This window comes from Meles meles, chromosome 4, assembly GCF_922984935.1.
Source record: "Meles meles chromosome 4, mMelMel3.1 paternal haplotype, whole genome shotgun sequence".
NCBI classification, from domain to species: Eukaryota; Metazoa; Chordata; class Mammalia; order Carnivora; family Mustelidae; genus Meles; species Meles meles.
In genome coordinates, this window is record NC_060069.1 from 161416325 (window position 1) to 161434562 (window position 18238).

Genomic DNA, 18238 nt, shown 5'->3' on the forward strand with positions numbered 1-18238 from the left:
ACGCGTGTCTGTGTCGGAGTCTCCCGCATACCCAGGGGGACCAGCCGCCTGCGGGGGACACGAGGCCAGAGCTGGCAACAGGAACACCGCCACGGCAATGGTATCACTAACTCCGACCGCCGACGCGCTGCTGGGCTCCGTGCCCCACCGGACCCCGACGCTGGCGCCGAGGGGGGCTGGATGGCCCTGTCCCCGTGGTGGAGGAGCCTGGGGGAAGACAAGCCTGGTGCCCGACCGGATGGCCTCCAGGCCTGTTGCTCTGACTTACAAGGCGGTGAAGAGTTGACACGGGAGGAAACCGAAGAAAATGGCCCAGCGGCTGGGAGGAAGACGACGTTTGAGGGGAGGGAGGGGCTGTGCTCCCTGAGGCCCGGCCCAGCACCGGAGGCCCCTTGTCCTCATCTCGTTTCCACTTCCAAGCAGCACCTGCAGGTGTTATTCCCAATTTATAGATGAACAAACCGAGGCACACAAAGATACATTAGTTGCCATCTGATAAGCACGGGCAGGCTTAGGATCTGACTTATGGCCGGTCAGCCTAGAAGGGTCGCTCTGCTCTCCACGGGCCACATGACCGGCAGGACCAGGATGCAGCCAGCGCAGAGAGGATGTTCTCTGGGGTGAAGTGCTCCAGCCAAGGCCCGTTTGGGGGAGCCCCGCAGAGTGGCCTGGTGTGCGGGGACAGTTGAAGTACTTACTGGATGATGGGTGGGAAGGAAGGTCTTGAACCCGAGGCCAGAGCCCGTGGAGTCGATCCTGGATGGAGATCATGGGGCCTCATCCAGAGGGGGCCCCGAGAGACTCGGGGTGCCACCCATTACCCCCATGGGTCCAGAGGGCACTGGGCTTTCTCTCATGAGACTGACTTACCCCACGAGACGAGTGGGGTGCTGTAGGCACCCGGTCAAGGACAGCATCTCCAGGGGCGGATGCCGGAGCAGGTCACAGGACAGGACCCGGGCTGAGCTGGGGGCGAGCACTCCCAGCGGCGTCAGAAGGTGTGGAAGGCCGGGACATGCCAGGCATGGCTCAGCAGGCACGAGATAATATGCCTGTTTCATGGTTTTCCTGTCCAAAGCCCTCTGCTCTAGGGCCCCGTTGGCTCCCGTTAGGGAGAAACGCCTTCATCTGAGCCTTCGCGGTGTCCATATGCCACTGACCTCCAGGCCCAAAGCCCCACGTGCAGAGGAGCTGGACGAGCGCTCTTGGTGCCACGACTGGCTCCTGGGGGGCACGAACAGGGAACTGCACTTTAGCGACTCTGCCGAGGGGCCCCCAATGCCCTGCTGTCCTCCGAGGCTGCGGAGTAACTCGACTTTGAGGGACAGGCAGGGGTCCGGCGTTGTGCAGCGGTGTTTCAAGGGGATGGGCTTGCCCCTTACTGTTGGGGCGGGAGACCAGAGGGGCGGCGCGCCCTCCCCCGGGGTGCTCGTGGGGCACTGAGCGCCATCCCGCATGGCATCTGTGGACACTGTAGTTTAAAATCTTAGACCCGGGCGGGCAGAAAGAATGAGGGAACTGGTTCTGCCTAGAGCTGGGCAGAGGTGGAACCCCGGAGGGCCCTGGGCTGGGGCAGCAGACACAGAGACAGACCGACAGATGGACGAGGGACATGGACCGTGAGGGAGACCACTGACCTGGGACAACGACACCGAGAGGCTCTAAGGAAGGAAGGTGGAAAGGCCTCCCAAACCGTGGCAGGTGACCATTTTGAGGCCATGAGGGTCATACCCCGAGGAAAGGCCTCTGAAAGCAGAGCTTTGTCTGCTCGCCTGCCGCGGTGGGCGCACGGCCCCAGGAAAGCCAGCGGTCCATGGTCATGGTCAGACAGGTCACAGCGCTGCTCTGAAGCTGGACCGGGCTTGCTGCCCCAACACGACCTGGAGTGGCAGAGGGGACGCCAGTGGCATTTCCATGGTTTGGGGACACATGATAACGTCCTCCCGTCACGAGTGACTCTCGCTCAGTCCTAGCTCACCGTACGATGCCCAGCTGCTGCCGTCGGCGTCAGTTCAAAGCCGTCCCGGTGTTTCAGAAGGTGCACAAAACAGGGCAAGGAGGTTTGCCCCTTAATAGGGAAAACCCGGACGGGGGTGTGAAGGCCCTTGGGCATCTGAGGGAAGGACCCGGCAGGGTAAAAATGAAATGGCCGGTGCATAGGAATATGGACTTTGGTCCTTTTTGCCTTGAAGTTGCTCTTGGAGAGGGAGGAGGAAGCGTCTGGAGAATGAGGGTCAGTTTTCAACAAGAGCTCCTTTTAGTTTTGGGGCCAAGAGTAGTGGGGAGGGGGAAGGGGAGAAGGGGAAGGAGGAAGGAAAGAAGGGAGGAGGGGGGAGGGAGAGGAAGGAGCTGCGCAACCGGGCTTGTCTCACAAACACCAGTGTCCAGAGAAGAATCAGAGCGTGGGCGCGGAAAGCAGGTCCGCGTGCGGTTTTGGGATGAGCGCAGTGTGACAATTGGGATTATTTGGTACCTTACTGGCACTTTTGGCATCATTTGAAAAATCAGAAGGATTTTTTTTTCTTCATTGTTCTAGCCGGGTTTAGAAGTGTGTGAAAGAGACCAGTTCTGCTTTTAGAAGTACAAAAATAACACCTGCTTCATGCCTGACAGGCAGATGGAAATGACTTCCATCTGATTCTCCGGTGTGCGCTGGGGCAGGGGCCAGTGTGGGCGTGGGGGGTGTGTGTACACGGTGGGGGTACGTGTGCGTGTCTGTGTGTGTGCTGGGGCTTGGGGCATGAGCGCGTCTGTGTAACTGGGGTGTGCGCAGTGGACGGGGTGCGTGTGCGTAGACGGGCGCGTGCACATTCCTGGGTGCATGCACATTCCTGGGCGCGCAACGGGTCCTCACTGTGAGGGCTCCCGCGGATACGAATTACAGAGGGAGCGCAGAAAGTCGAAATGGAATCCGGATTTAATGTGTGAGCCTCTCACCACGCAGGCGCGGGTGTCTACAAATCAGGGAGTGACTCTCCGAGACTCTGATCGTTGTTCCTGTTTGTTTCATGTTGTTCTCGCCCTCGGCCCCTGCAACTCTTGGCCCCCATCTCTGACATCAATTCCCTCCCAGGGCTGCCGAGGCCACTGAGGCAGATTCGGTGACCTATGCAAAGGGTTTAGCTCCCACGTGGCCCGTGACAGCTACGTGGGAAGATGCTGATGGTGTCACCGGCTGGACACTCTGTCTCACCCCCCGCGGCCAGAGAGGTTTTCAGGCTGCCGTGCACGAGTCCACGGAGGACCGTGGGCACCGTGTGCTGGGCTCCAGGCGCGGTGGCTGGGATGGAGAGCCTCACCGGCATGTATCTCCGTCCTCGTGGCCTGGCGGCGGGGTCTGTGCTCGGCCCCACTCACGCCGTCCAACCCCATAGCCATCTTAGCGGGAGAGCATCCCAGAGAATCCCGTGGGATATTAACAGGGACACCATGGCCCATCCCCGAAGTCATGCGGGTCACCGGGGCCACAGTGACCTGTAGCTAGCACTACCGGGCTGGGTCTCGGAGCCACTCTGACACTGAAACCAGACCAGACACCTCAGGGGCATGGGTTTCAATTAGGGACAAAGGAGCGTTTCACCCACTCTGGGATGTGATGAGCCTGGCCATGACCGGTGCCCTGTCCGGAGAAGCCTGCCTGCACCATGGGAGCGAGGTCCCAGCCGCTGCGCTAGCAGAGGCTTTCCTGAGAATAAAGCCTCCCACGGAGGGAGCACGGGCACGTGGGCTGAGCCCGCTCCGTGAGGTCTGTCTTCCCGCGGACTGGCTCTTCCTGATTTCCGAACTCTGAGAATGATCTGGAGCGTCTCGGTGCTAACCAGATCACACAGGCTTGGGACTGGTGTCATTTTTGTGTTCTGGGACATCGGCATTGACCTCCGTCAGGCGGGTCGGAAGGTATGACTGCGTTTCCCCTTGTGGCAGAGAGGACAGCGTCAATGGGACACAGTTGTGGGGGATGGGGGGGAGTTGCACCTTTGGTGGTCAGAGGGACTGCACACCAGGGTGGCGTGAGTCTTGCCCGGCAGAGTGAGAAAGTGTCTATGTAGCTCTAGGATTCTGGGAGTTCACGGTGCAGAATTTAACCTCTGAAAAATACAGAGGATAAAATCACGTATTGATTTTAAAATAGCCAATGATCTGTTTATTACTTGGCTCTTTCTAATTTGCTTGGGGCCAAGAACATCTCTGTGAAGTGAGAGCCCTGCTCAGTCCGAGGGAAGAGGCTGTGTCAGACTCTGCACGGTGGTGAACTTGGACCCGACACCGGCCGTGAGCGTAGCCCCTGCCGAGGGCATTTCCTGTCTCAGGAGCCCGTGGCGTTTCCGTGGGAACTTCGTGTGAGCCTCAGCTACTATCTGGTAGTCTAGGGAGAGACGTCTGCACGTGGGTCACATCTAGAGGATTCTAGGGCCAGAAGGGGTTTTATCCAGAGGAAGCTGAGGCCAGGATTGGTGGGTGGCCTTTCCCTGTCCTCGTTTTCCTGGTCACGTTTAATGGCGCAGAGTTTCATCTGCTCCTTGAACCTCGTTATGAGAAGTCTACGCTGGGGTCGTGTTCTAACCAGGTTTTGCGCCACATGGAGGACCCAAGGAAGTCAGAACGACCCTGGATAGAAGGACTCCCTCTGGAAGGGTTGCCCAATGGCAGCAGGCATGTCTTCTAGAACAATCCGGGGTTTCCATCTCACAGGGCAGACCGTCCATCAAGCCGCTGCTTATGAAGGCTTGGGGGGGAGTCGTCTTCGAGGGGCGCAGGTGGGGTGTGAGTGGGTGTGAGCAGGGCGGGGCTGAGTGTGCGAGCGTCCGGGCGTCGCTGGAGCAGATCGCTGCGCACTTGGAGGCTAGACAACACACGCACATTGTCTTCAAGTGCCGGGTGTTAGGAGTCCGAACTCGGGGCGTGCTCCTTCTGGAGGCTTCCAGGAAGCATCTTCTCCTCGCCTCTCCCAGCTTCCAGGGTGGCCCTTCTTGCCTTGTGGCCCCTCCCCCAGTCTTCAAAGCCATCTTCGGATCTCTGGTCCCGACCTCGGCATCCTTGATTGTGTCTCCCAGCACCGCCCCTGCCCCGCCTGCCTCCCTCTTCCCTTAGAAAGAGGGATCCTGCCTGGATAATCCAGAAGAGTATCTCTGTCTCAAGATCCTTAATTCAATCCCATCTGCCAAGTAACACAGATTCTAAGGATTAGGATGTGGACATCTTTGGGGTTATTATTCTGTGCTACAGGAGTGGGCACAAATCCCGCCATCCTTCCCTGCCTCCCGCCATCCTGTATCCCTCCCTCCCTCCCCCATCCTCCCATGCCCATCCCTCCGTCCCTGCCTCCCTCCATACCTCCCATATCCCCTTCCGTCCCTCCCCATGCCCCACCCCATCCCTCCATCCCCGCCTCTCTCCAGACCTCCATCCACCCCGAGTTCTCACCCCAACCCCCCAACACTCAAGGCCTGAAAAGCCCCCAGGGCAAGTGGGGATTGGTTTGAAGGAACACGCTTCTATTGTACCTAGGTGAGCTTTGGTGACATGAACTGGAACCTTCTATCAGAGAATGGGCCCTGAGGTCACCTTTCCTTGTGCTCCCATGGAAGTGGGGCCCCTGATGGCAGCTGCTCGTGAGGAGGTGGCCCCTGTGGGTGACTCTGGAGATGGTGGCCGGGATGCTCCCCTCCCCCGCAGCAGCGTGGCTTCCTGGCTAGGATGAATTCTGGCAGCGATGGGGAGCAGCAGCCCTAAGGCCGTCCATCAGCAAGCACTGACAGGACATCACCCCTCCTACGGAGCTGGGTCTGGCCGGCGTCCCCTGGCTCCTGGGTGATGTCCCACCCCTCCCGGCCCCTTCCTGTCAGAGCTGCCTCCCCCATTCTCCCCCTGAGCAGGTGCGCCCCATCCTTACCTTCCCTTGCCTCCACCGTGCGAGCTCACCTGCCCGAGAGACGTGACGTGGCAGGAGCCCAGCTGCCCGGCTGCCGGGGCGAACCCCGCTCCCAAGCTCTCAGGGCAGGTTCACCGCCTGCGGCCCCTGCTCCATTCCTAGTAAGTTGTCTGGGGATGTGACCATGTCCAGCGGTCCGGTGGCAAAACCGCAGAGCCCGGCGGTTCCCATTCTGCGTGGGGCGGCCGCCTTGGCGCTGTCGTGAGCGGGGGGGCCCTCTGTGGCTCTCCCTGCAGGCACCGCCTGTCCCCAGTTATGTTTGCGGTGGGCGTGTTCCCCGGAGGGCTCAGTGCGCTGAATGGTCAGGTTGGCCCTTGACCTTGGGACAACGGCAGACCTGGCCCGGCTCTCTCGGGCACCCACTGCTCCTGTCTGCCACCCGGCCCGGCCCGGCCCAGGGGGACAGTGCGCCTTTGCTTGGTTCCGCTCCGAAGCCAGACCTGAAGTCACAACTCGGGAAACCAAAGCCAAGGGAACCGGTGGCTTGCCGGAGTTTGCGGGACAGGCCGCTTATTATTTTCTGCAGGTAACCAGGGCCAGGGGCCTAATGGGTCCCGAGGGCTCAGATGAGAGGGCCCGGTTTGCCGGTGCTGCCCGCAAGGAGCCGAACCCCCCTCCGCACTGCCCCTTCTCGCTGGGCCGGATGGCGGCGGGAGGCAGGAGGCTGGTCTTCAGCAGGTGGCCTCAGGGAGCACCACTCCGGTCAGAGCACGGGCGCCCTCCCACATGCACCCGGGTCCCGAACAGAAGCCAGGATCCTCCCCGGTGACAGAACACCCTCCCGCACCCCACAGTTGAACAAAGCCCCTGGAGGCTAAGGGAGACTCTGACCTGCTCAGAGCTGTTTGGATGCACACAGGGGTTTTGGCCTTAGATCCAGAACATGACCCGGGGTGGGGGGCATCCTTGGCCTCCGGCAATGGGGGATTTAGTCTTTTGAGGAGGGAAGGAATGTCCTGGCTTCCCATTCTCCGGGAGGAATCTCCGCCCAGCAGACTGAAGGCACATCCCCAAGTCTGGCTGACCTTGATTGTGAACAGGAGACGCCGCAGGTCCCCTCCCCTCTCCGCAGTCCTGGGCAGGGCAGACGCTCCTGCCCCGGGGGGAAGACACTCCCAGGTTGGGCAGCGAGGTGCGAAGGCCGGTCCACTGCTCACCTGCTGCGTGACGGTGGGCAGGCCATGAACCCTCTCTGAGCCCTGGCTGCTCGCCTGCAGCTTATGGGGAAGCACCTGGTGCTGGGCTTGCCGTGGGGCGTGAAGGGGAAGACGTGAGCGCGCTGGTGCCGGGCTCGCCCCGAGCACACCCAGAGCGGACACTGCCCGAGAGCGGGGCTGCTCCCCGAGCGTCTCCTCTAAGGGCTCCTTTCTACAAAAGGAGACATCTGTGTGCCCCCCCACTCAGCTGAAATGGTGTTGCTGTGTGTTCTCCGAACCTTGTTGGCGCGACAGACACTGTGTCCCTCCGAAGCCCCGCTAACCTAGGTCCCGGTGCCAGAGCTTGCCAGCATCCCCCGACATGGGAAGACCCGGTGTCCAAGCAGGGTCCCCGTCCCTGTGATGGAGACACCGGACACTGTCCTTTCTGTGTGTCTCTCCTCCTCTCTCCTCTCCCGTCTGGGTTTTGCTTTGGCTCCTGGCCTGTTTTAGAGATGGGCTGCCTGCACCCTGCGTGGCCCGCCCCCTCTGTGTTTTCTGTTCCTGGGATCCCCGGGGCGTCACGACCACATCCCCAACCGGAGGCCACAGGACAAGCTTTTGTGTGAACGAGCGTCCACGGCACATGGAGGAGGAAGCCAGCGGCCCCTCCACGGTGCCCAGAGCTGGGTGGGGGGTGGAGCTCCTGGGCGGGAAGTAGGACAGGGGGTTGGGGCGCCTCGCCTCCGTTTCGTATTTCTAGAAGGGGACACGCACAAGGCTCTGCAGCCAAGGACGATTTTGTGACATGAAGACAGAGTTGTGCACGGGTGGGACCCTCAAAGCCCCCCCTAAGGGGGTTCTCGGCCCCCCAGCACCACACCAAGGTCCCCACCTCCACGTGGGCACGTGGACCTCTGCAGGTCCGGGAGGAGGACAGAGAAGTGACTTCTTCACTTTCCACCGTCGCTTTGACGATTCTTCTATCCCAAACGTGGGCTTGTTTTTTCTAAAGAAAAGCAGGTTCCTGAGATTAGAAGAGGCACAGCCCTGAGCCCGGCCCTGCCCCGTCTTGGCTGCCCGGCCCATGCAGGCCCCACACGGGAGGACCCCTCCCGTCCAGCCCGCCACAGCCCACCTGTCTTTTCAGGCTGTGCTGGGAGCCAGCGTCGCCCCCGGAGGCACGAGTCCCAGGCCTTGTGGGACCTGGCCGTGTGCTGCTGCGGCCAGCTCGGGGGTGCAGGGGCAGACCCACGTGCCCCTCGCTGGCTGTCAATGACAAGACCCCAGGCTATACCGCAGGGGGTCCACCTCCTCCTCTGAAACGGCTGCTGGTCTCACAGCTCCCATGGTGGGCTTCCTGGCAAGCTGGCCCTGGGCATCGCAGCCTGTGCCCCCCAATACCAGGGGACAGCCCCGGGTGCTGTCACAGGATCCCCCGTGGGCGCTGCTCTGAGGAAGGGGCCTCTCAGAGCCCCCGGGTGCGGGGCTGCCCCCAGGCCAGAGGACCGCCCTTGGCCTCCAAACGGCCGACGGTCATCTCGTGGTCATCTCAGGGACTCATCTGCACCCTCAGGCGGTTCCTGATTCCCAGGACAGCAGCCTAAGGGAGGGTTTGCTCGTGAGTAACCCCGACCCTGACCCGAGCTGCCAGGAGGCCCACAATGAACGCACAGACGCCTGCCGGGCAGAAGCCTCCCTCGGTGATGTCGTGCAGGTCCCCGTGGCCCGGGCCCCGGGCTGCATGCCTAGAGCCCCTGCATCAGGGGCTTCACCTTGCAGAGGAGAAAGCCTCTGCTGTCCCCTGGCTTCTCCACGTGTCTGTCCACTGAGGGGCAGACACACTCTGTGCTTTGGGGTCCGGGCCCCTCCCCGCACTTCTCTCCCTTGGCTCTGGTGCCTGTTTGCTGACTCGAGTCACCTGCGTCCCAGGGGCAGGCGTGTGAGCTCCTCCTCCAGACTCCGTGCGCACCTCGTTCCTCTGTCCCCTTCCCACCCGGCGACGCCAGCTCTCCCCAGGCGACTGTCATTCTGCGTAATGAGGCGGATCGCTGGGCCACAAGCTTCCTGCCTTCTGCTTCCGCTCCTCTCTGCCTGATGAAACTAGTCCTTGGGGACGCCCCATCCATATCCAGGTGGCACCCGGCAACAGGCGGGGTGCGGAGGGGTCCCACCTGTGGAAGACGAGGAGACCACTGGGCGAGAGCTCCTCAGGCCCGCGCAGGTGCGGGGGTGCAGGGAGCACGGGGTCAGTGACCCGGGAGAAAGTCTAGAACAGGGGGCTCCGTGGTCACCGCCCCTTGCGCCGCTGGGTGTGGGAGGTCAAATATGTTGTTTGCGCAACTGTGGTCCTTGGAGGGTCTCCTCGGAGGGCGTTTCTCAGGAACTGAGAGAACGTTCCGGAACCGGGAGTCACTTCCTGTGGGTGCAGTTGCTCTGATTCTGCTGTGTCTCCTCAAAGGAAGGTTGACGGGGCTCGCTGTGCGACGGGACAGGTTTCCCTTCGACGGAGCTCTGGGAGGGAGACTTGGCAGAAATTCCAGAGCGACTCCATGTGGCTGCAAAATAGTAAACTCTTGATTATTAATTAATTAGCGCTACTTTAATTATTTAATTATAAGATAATGACTTATGCATCCATTTTACAATGAATAATTCATGTGTGCATAAATGATAAATACACAAAATAAGAATCATTTAATTAATAAAGGCACTTGCTTACCATCCCGGGGGGGAGGGGGCATGTCCGGTGGCCTGGCCCTGGGCTGAGATCTGTTCACCCTGGCTGTGGGGTCCTGGGGGGGCACCTGCCTCCTCGGTCCACAGTGAGGTGGCTTCCCCAGAGGCCAGAGAACCCGCGTGCGAGCGGCCCGTGAACCCCGTGGGGGCGCCCGCGAGCCGGGAGCGTCGAAGGGAACCCACGGGATGCAGAGGAGGCACAGGGAGGCCGACATCCTTGCCCAGAACTTGGCGTTTTACACCGCGCATGAAAAATCTTGCTTTTTGCCTCCGTTATATCGTTAGCGTAGGTGCGGGCTTGCCCCCCTGCGAGGGGGTCAGCCCACGCCCCCCGCGGTGGCTGGGAACGAGTGTGCTCTTTGCAGGATACAAGACCCTCCTGAAGGGGATCTCCGGCAAGTTCAACAGCGGGGAGCTGGTGGCCATCATGGGGCCCTCTGGGGCCGGGAAGTCCACGCTCATGAACATTCTGGCCGGGTACAGGTGAGGTCCCCTCCCGCGGAGAAGGGGGTTCTAGCCTGTTGTTGGCCTGGGGCAGCCACCAGAAAGGCGAGGCCCCCTGGGTCAGTCCTGTTGTTCGTAAGTTCTGTACGACTCCGGGGAGGCCTGGGGGGTTGAGCATGAAGGGGTCTTAGGATGGGAGGGCTCGGTCAGCTCAGCGTCTGACTCTCGATTTCAGCTCGGGTCATGATCTCGGGGTTGTGAGATCGAGCCCCGTGTCAGACTCCGGGCGCTTCAGGGGGTCTGTTTGAGAGTCCTCTCTCCCGCTCCCCACTGCACCTTCTCTCTAATTTAAGGGGAAAAAAAAAAAAAAGATTGAAGAAACCATAAGGTAAGCTGCCGGAGAACCGTCAAACCGGGCCTGGGGCCCCTGTGCTCTAGCCTAGGCCTGTGTTAGCGCCCGAGTCCCTCCAGCATCTCTCCCGGGGCAGCGGCTGGAGAGGGGAACCTTTCCACATGTTAAATTCCCGTCTTAGAGCCGGCGGTCGTCTGCTCTTGGGCTCCCACTTGCCGACGTTAGCAAATTCTGCTAACAGTAGTGACACTTTCGTCTCCCGGGAGAGAGGACACCTGTCACCCCTTTCCCTATGCCCTCTGAATTACTCTTTAATGCCAGGAATTAGGATTTTTAAAAACCTCCCATACGGCAGGTTTCTGCCTGTTGAATTCACATCAGAAGTTTGAGGCCAAGGCCCAGTGTCAAGGGGGCGCATGGCGGGGGCGGGGACAGGGACGGCCACTTTCAGCAGAACCACACGCACAGCAACTGCCTGGCCTGGGGGTGCTCCGGCAGCCTGGGGCCGCTGACCGCTGCCTCGAGGTGCCTGGGCCTGAGCCTGGCTCCCAGGGCGGCTGAGGGATCCCAGTGCTTCCCCTGGAGGAAAGATCCCAAGGTCGCTGTACTGGCCAAGACGAAGCTGAAAACCAGAAGGGATTTCGCTGGTCGCCACAGCCCCTTGGCGTCTCTGTGCTATGGGACATCTAGGAGGCGGGTCCTTTGGGGAAAGCCTTGGCCCCCCCAACCCCCGCCCCCCCAGGGGCTGGGATGACGCACAGGGAGAGCCCAGGGAGGCGCAGTGCACAGTGGGCCTGGGGGAGGGGGAAGGAGAGAAGGTGGCTGGTGTCCCCTGACCTACTGCATGAGGGGACAAGGAGCATCCCCTGGGTGGCAGGGAGGCAGGGCCTGGCCCGGTCCTCCAGCTCCCTGTGCCCCGGGAGCACAACCCTCTCGGGTCTCCGGAACTGGTTCTGACGGGCACACCCTCGGCTGCAGAGTCCTGGCCTTGGGGGCCCTCGGTGTAGCCGAGATCATTCGGAAGCCAGCTCCCAAAGCCCAGCTGAGCCAGGGTGTCCGTCCAACCCGGGGGCCACAGATGGGAGCCCCCACGCACATGTCCGCCCGCTGGCCGCTGTGCCTGCAGGTCTGGCCGCCCTTCCCCTCCGTCCCGAGCATGTTCTCCACGCCGCTCCTCCCCGCGCGTCCTGGAGCTGCTCTGAGCCCCCCCATCCCTTCCGGCCCCCTGGCATCCCCTCCAGAACCGGTCTGCGGGGCAGCTGCTGGGAGGGGCCGCCCCGGCCCGAGGCCCTGGAGGAGGAGCTGACCGTGCGCCGCATGGGTTTTGCAGGGAGACCGGCATGAAGGGGGCCGTGCTCATCAACGGGCTGCCTCGGGACCTGCGCTGCTTCCGGAAGGTGTCCTGCTACATCATGCAGGACGACATGCTGCTGCCGCACCTCACGGTGCAGGAGGCCATGATGGTGAGCCCCCGCCCCCACCCCGCCTCCCTCGGCAGAGCAGCGCCCCGGTGTGGGGCCCGGCCCCTTGAGTCACCTGCGTGCTGCCAAGTGGGGCTCTGACGCTAGGCATGCTGTTGGGACAGCATCATGTAGAACAAACACCCAGCACCTCCGGTTCTCCCGGCGCGGGATGGCAGGGTCAGGGTCAAGTTTGGGAGGTTATGGCCCCGCCTTCTGTGGCCACAATCCTCCCGCCGTGGGCCATCAGCTGCCGGAATTATTTGTGGCTCTCGGCCCGAGTTCCCCAGCCTGGCGCCTGGGTTGGGGCCCTGAGGGTCTGGTCTTCTGTCCCCTCTGCCAGCCGGGGTCATGGGGGAGTGAAACCAGCCCCTGCTGCACACCCCCGGCCTCCCAGGCCCCTTTGTAAGCACGGAGGCTCACACAGTCACCAGCCGTGTGGCAGTGAGCCCGGGCGCCTGCACGACGGGGTCTGGGGCAGCCTGGACGTTGTGTGCTCGGGCCGCTTGCTTTCCTGCCTTCTCCTCGCCTGCTGCAAAAGACAGTGCCCGGGCTCCAGGCCCTCCCTGTTCTCAGCTGCCCTGCCTGGCGCCCTGGTCAGTAAATGAGCGTCTGCCTTGGTTTCCCTGCCGAGAGAGGTCTTGCCCTGTGCTCTGACCTGGACAGGGCAAAGCGTCCTCTCTGCGGGGTTGGAGAGGGGCTGCCCGGCATGTCATCTGAAGGGTTACTCCAGGGGATTCTTATCTCAGCAAAGGGAAGCGGGTAAGAAGTCGGATACGCAGTCTGCTCCCAGCCCTCTCTGCAGGTTGTCCTCATCCCTGTCCCTGGGACTGAGTGTTCTGGAGGGGGAGAACTCTCCACTGGGCTGGACCTCGCCAGCAGACCCGGCCTGGGACCCCTAAGAGCTTATCCTGCTTCTATGCAGTCTTTTGGACCAGGGCACCAGGGGCTCAGGGGGGGTTCAAATAGAAGAGCTTCAGAAAAAAGGTGTGTGCCCTCCAGGCACAGCCAAGAAGCCATCTGAGATGACAGCAGGCATCCCCGACATTTACTGCTCTCCCGGGCCCTGCCTTCGTGAAGCCAAGCGGGCTGGGAAGCCCGCAACCCTGAGGGGTGTCCCCGTCATGTCAGCGTGAGGTCTGCCCTCTGACTGCCACCCATTCTGCTCCCCCCCCTGCAGGTGTCCGCACATCTGAAGCTCCAGGAGAAGGATGAAGGCAGGAGGGAGATGGTGAGTGCGCGCTCGGGCCACAGGGTGTCCCGGAAGTGCGCGAAGTCCACCCGGCGAGTGCGTGGGGAGGGACTTTGGGCACTGGTTTTGTCTGCTGGCTTGTCACCTAGGTTTCTGTGCCGGGGACAGTGACATCTCAGGGTGCGCTCCGGCCCGGCAGCTGGTCGAGCAGGGGCCTCCTTGTCCCGAGACTTACAGATCTCGGCCCGGCCGCCAGCCGGCAAGGACGCAGCGGGAGGGCTTAGGTGGCCCGAGCGCACGGGCCTCGACGGCCAACCAGGCACGCGCTCTGCCCCTTTTGGCACTCGATATGCTTTGTACCCCATTGTTGTTTTATAAAACACTAACAGTGAAGATGGTTAGTCATTCCCTTAAAAATAACCAGCCTCCACCCACACGCACTCACAAGAAGAAATTCGGTTCTTACGCTTTATTAAGCAGCTTTAAAAAAAAAAATCAAACGAACAAGTTTCCAGGTTGCTGGAGACCTTCTAACCCTGCGTATCGCCCCTCCTCTGCTCCCCCAAAGCCCGGGGCCTGGGTACAGGGAAGCAGCCCCCGCCGGCCGGGAAGCCCCCCGTGGCCCCCGTGGTCCCCGCAGCCCCATACGGCTCCACAGCCCCGTACAGCAGGTGGAACCCATTTATGTTACTCGTCATCTGCGGGAAACTCAGCTTCCCTCCTCCACTCCACGGCTACACTGGCACTGGTGGGATTTCCATGCGAGAGCGGAGTTGGGCGAAATCCCACTCGTGCGCGACACCGTCTTGTCTCCTAAACCCTTGGAAGACGAGGGTCCGGCAGCAGGATGAGGAGAATCGACAGGGTTACCCCACGCAGTGCGACTTGCCTCGTTGCCGTAAATCGGAACCGTGCAGCGAGCCCAGTTAAGAGACATTAATAGCAATTCTGTTTATGGCGTCAGTTCCCTTTCCTGTGGCACATAATCATGAACGTGACGTAAATGTGTCAGGAAGGCAGTGCCAGGCGTCGCTGGGGCTCCTCCCGTGGCCCAGCCACCACCCTTCAAAACCCTCGGGATTGGTCCGGGAGTCCGGGGTCAGCCGCTCTACGCGGGCAGGAGAGGGGTGCACATCCCCATGCTGCTGGGGAGTTTTACTCTGAGGTCCAAGGGATGAAACAGATTCTTGGAACCCAGACCATGCAGGGGTGGGGACTGCGCCATTGGGTGGCCGCTCAGGGTCTTGGGGAGGACATGGGAGCCCACTCTGCCTGCTCTAGCAGAAGGGATGGGGCGAGACCGTCTTCTTGGGAGGGCGAGGAGGTGTCTCCGGTGGGCCATGCCTGTGTGCACGTCATGTAGCCGCGGAAGGAGACAGACGCGTGCTGTCTCAGCTGCGTTTACAAGAGCGAAGGGCTCGAGTCAGCGAGGGTCTTCTGTGTGGGCTGTGTGGCTAAGTCCTCCCGAGGGAGGGAGAGCCTTGGCCTGTCTCTGGATTTGCCTGCTGCTGGACTGAGCACAACAATGAGCCATCCCCGTGGGGCCTGGAGCTGCTCTCCGGTCCTGCACACGCTTCTCACCAGAAGCCCCCATCCCAGTCCGCAGCTAAGTGTAGGCCCCCCTCTCTGAAGAAAGCATCCGCAGGACTGTGTGGTTATTTCAAGGAAGAAACAGCGGCAGAGTGTCTACCCTGACTCATTTCCCTTGAACCTAGGCTGAGGTTTTTTGTATGTCATGGAAACAATAGAATGGAATGTTCAAGTAGGTAACAGAATGCATTGTGGACAGCCTTCCTCGGTTCCCAGAAAAGCAGCCTCAGCCCTCAAGAGTTCCCAGCGAGGGACTTATTCCGGAGCGAGGTCCCCCAGGGCTGGACATTGTTCTTTCTGACCAGTGTTAAAACAAAACCAACCTACAGAGCCTCCCTCTTGAGAGGACGCTGGAGAAGCAGGCAGACGGGGCAGGAGAAGGGCCGGCACGGACGTCTGCCTCCACCTCCGGCATCCTGTCCAGAGGGGCACCCAGCCACAAGGAGGAAGTCCCGCGAGGACAGACGGTGGAAGGAAGCGGGCATGGGCCGAGCTGCGGGGGGCCCCAAAGGCAAGCCTGGAGCGACCAGAGTGACGTTTCCTCTGCAAGTTCGGCCTGTGGCTCCAGAAGACGGTGCAAGCTTGGTGGCCCTGGGAAAGCCAACAGGTGCCGTCCGCCGGGGAAGGAAGCTGTGCCAGAGAGCCCTCCTCACGGCCCCGGCCTGATGGCCCTTCCCGGGCAGCCCCGCCGACCTTATTTCCCAGGTGGGGTCCCTCGAAGGTAGTGCGTTCTAGAAGGGCAGTGGGTTGGGTTTACGGATCAGGAAAAAGCCTCGAGGGATCCGCACCCAGCTCCGTGGGACCCACCTGCCCCACGGCCAGGGGATGGTAGTGTCCCCACTCATCCGGGCACGCAGGCTGCATCTTGTCCCGACCGTGTGTTCGTAACTCAAGAGCTAGAGTGGAAATTTTCTTCCCTGTGAGTTCCTTCTCCTTCCGGATGACCTCATCTCCCCGGAGAAGCCACCGGACTGTGGTCCGCCCCCGGGACCGGGAAAGTGGTCCGGCGTGTTCTCGCGGGAACACCGGGAGAGCGGGCCCTGGGAGGTGAGCCTGGGCTGGATGTAGGGAGGTAGCCGTAGACCCCCACCATCCCAGCGGCTGCCTCCAGGAGACACCAGAACACCACCGTCAAGTCAGCTGACTTCTGTTCCCCGAGTCAACATGGGTCAATGACCTGGAACGGACATGGAGGCTTAGTCACAGTGGACTGTTTATATCCCGGGGCCCCACCTGCTTCCCCGGGGTGGGGGAGCATGGGCTGGGCCCCCGTGGAAGTGGTAACTGCGTCAAGCCATTTCCTGACCTTGCGGCCCCATTGGAGCCCTGGGTCTCCCGTGACGAGCGCCAGCGGGTGGCTTTCCTTCTTCCTGAGAGCCTGGCCAGTGTAGCGTGGGTCCGCAGGAGCCGTGGGCCCCGCGCAGGGTGCCATTAATGGGTGCTGGTTGTTACCGGGCCTCCTCTGTACCAAGCTTTATGCTGCGTGTGTTCATTGCTTCTCCCACGTCACCGTCACAACGCCCCTCCTTGTGCTCCTCAGACCCCTGTTCGCCCACGGGCTGTGTGTCTGCCGACCCCCCGTTCTGCACGTGGTGACTGAGCCCCTTCCAGAGCCCTGCATTCTGCACATGATCATTGAGCACCTTCTGGGCCTAAGCAAGTCTTGCAAGGGCAGGAGCCTGCCGGGTCTCCAGCAGGAGGCAGAAAGGGGCCTCTAGTCCCGAGGGGCCCGGCTCCAGCACTTGCTCCCCAGGTTCCTCGGCCCAAACAAGGACCTTGGACTTGGAAAGGCACCTACCCACTTGGTCACAGGCAGCCTGGGACGGGCCCCGATATGCAACCCATCCGTGTGTGTCCACAAGCGGGCTGGGGAAGGCGGCGGGTGTTTCCGGGTGGGTCTGGAGGTGGTGAGGCATGGTGGGTGGTCCCTGATGACCACTTGGGCTCTGCTGCTCCCCTAGGTCAAGGAGATCCTGACAGCTCTGGGCTTGCTGTCTTGTGCCAACACGCGGACCGGAAGCCTCTCGGGCGGCCAGCGGAAGCGCCTGGCCATCGCGCTGGAGCTGGTGAACAACCCTCCAGTTATGTTCTTCGATGAGCCCACCAGGTAATCCAAAGCAGCAGAGGAAAGAGCCCTGCCTTCACCAGGGCTATTTTGCAGGGGCTCCTAGAGTCATCTCTAAGAGGGGGGGCATGGGCTCTGCCTGCCCATCTTCTTCTCCTGTCCCGGGGTCCCAGAACAGAGGCCTGACTTCCCTCCCTCTCCCTGTCTGATTCCAGAAGACATGATGGGCTCAGGCTTGCAGGACAGGCCTCCCCACTGTGCTGTGGGGCATGGCTTGGTGGGGGGGTCCCACAGGCATCTCACGGTGGCCCTTGCCTTGCAGTGGCCTGGACAGCGCCTCCTGCTTCCAGGTGGTCTCCCTGATGAAAGGGCTGGCCCAAGGAGGGAGGTCCATCATCTGCACCATCCACCAGCCCAGCGCCAAACTCTTCGAGCTCTTCGACCAGGTATGTGCAGTGATGGCCCCGGGGACACCAGATCCCAGGGACTCACAGCTTACTGTCATTCCTGGGGGTGTCTTCATTTTTGAGTGGCCGTAAGTGGTGTATTTCATAAAACTATGGAGTCATAAGCCGCTAAGGTGGTAGGGCAGGAGAGGGTAGAAAGAGCTGGCCCGTGTTCTCCCCCTGGGGCTGATATCTGGCCAAGGGGTCTGACCTTGCTAAAGCTTCATTTTCTATCCCCACCCCTGTATCAAGGGGGAACACCTGTTTTACACAATCAAATGGGAGGTTTTCATATGTGTACAACATCATTTCTTTTATAAATCATAGGTTTTGACATTGTAAGCAAAAAAAGAAAAAAGAAAGAAAAGAAAAAAAGAAAAAGAAAAAGAAAAAAGAAAGGCCCAGGGATGAAATGTGTACAGCTTCAAAATCTTTCCTAGCAGGTGGTTCATGTGAGGGGGAAGAAAAACCATATAAAATAGCAATGCTTGTGCATATGATATCTTCCCTGGCTTAAAGTTCCCTTTGAACTTTAACATTTTGGGGAGGTAATGTAAAACTCTCCTGAAAGAGAGAGAAATGGACTCATGGATGGGTGGATGGATGGATAAATAGGTTGAATGGGTGATAGATGGATGTGTAGATGGGTAGGTGGGTGGGTGGATGGATGGAAAGATGGATGGATGGAAGGTTGAATGGGAGTGTTGTTGGATGGATGGATGGATGGATGGATGGATGGATGGATGGAAGAGTGAATGGGTGGTGGATAGATGGGTAAGTGAAGGTTGAATGGGTGGTGGATGGATGGTGGATGTGTGGTGAGTGGATAGATGGAAAGACGGATGGATGGTTGGAAGGATGAATGGGTGGTGGATAGGCAAA

General features: G+C 60.7%; 1 protein-coding gene across 2 annotated transcripts in view; it reads left to right on the forward strand.

The window, feature by feature from the left end:
* The window catches only part of ABCG1 (ATP binding cassette subfamily G member 1), a 53957-nt gene that overhangs the window by 24432 nt on the left and 11287 nt on the right, over positions 1 to 18238 (forward strand). For both annotated transcript variants that reach the window (XM_046002165.1, XM_046002166.1), the window contains exons 3-7: positions 10173 to 10290; positions 11934 to 12066; positions 13244 to 13294; positions 16807 to 16952; positions 17233 to 17356. In XM_046002165.1, coding sequence (XP_045858121.1) covers positions 10173 to 10290; positions 11934 to 12066; positions 13244 to 13294; positions 16807 to 16952; positions 17233 to 17356 — 572 coding nt within the window. The remainder of the gene's footprint in view (positions 1 to 10172; positions 10291 to 11933; positions 12067 to 13243; positions 13295 to 16806; positions 16953 to 17232; positions 17357 to 18238) is intronic.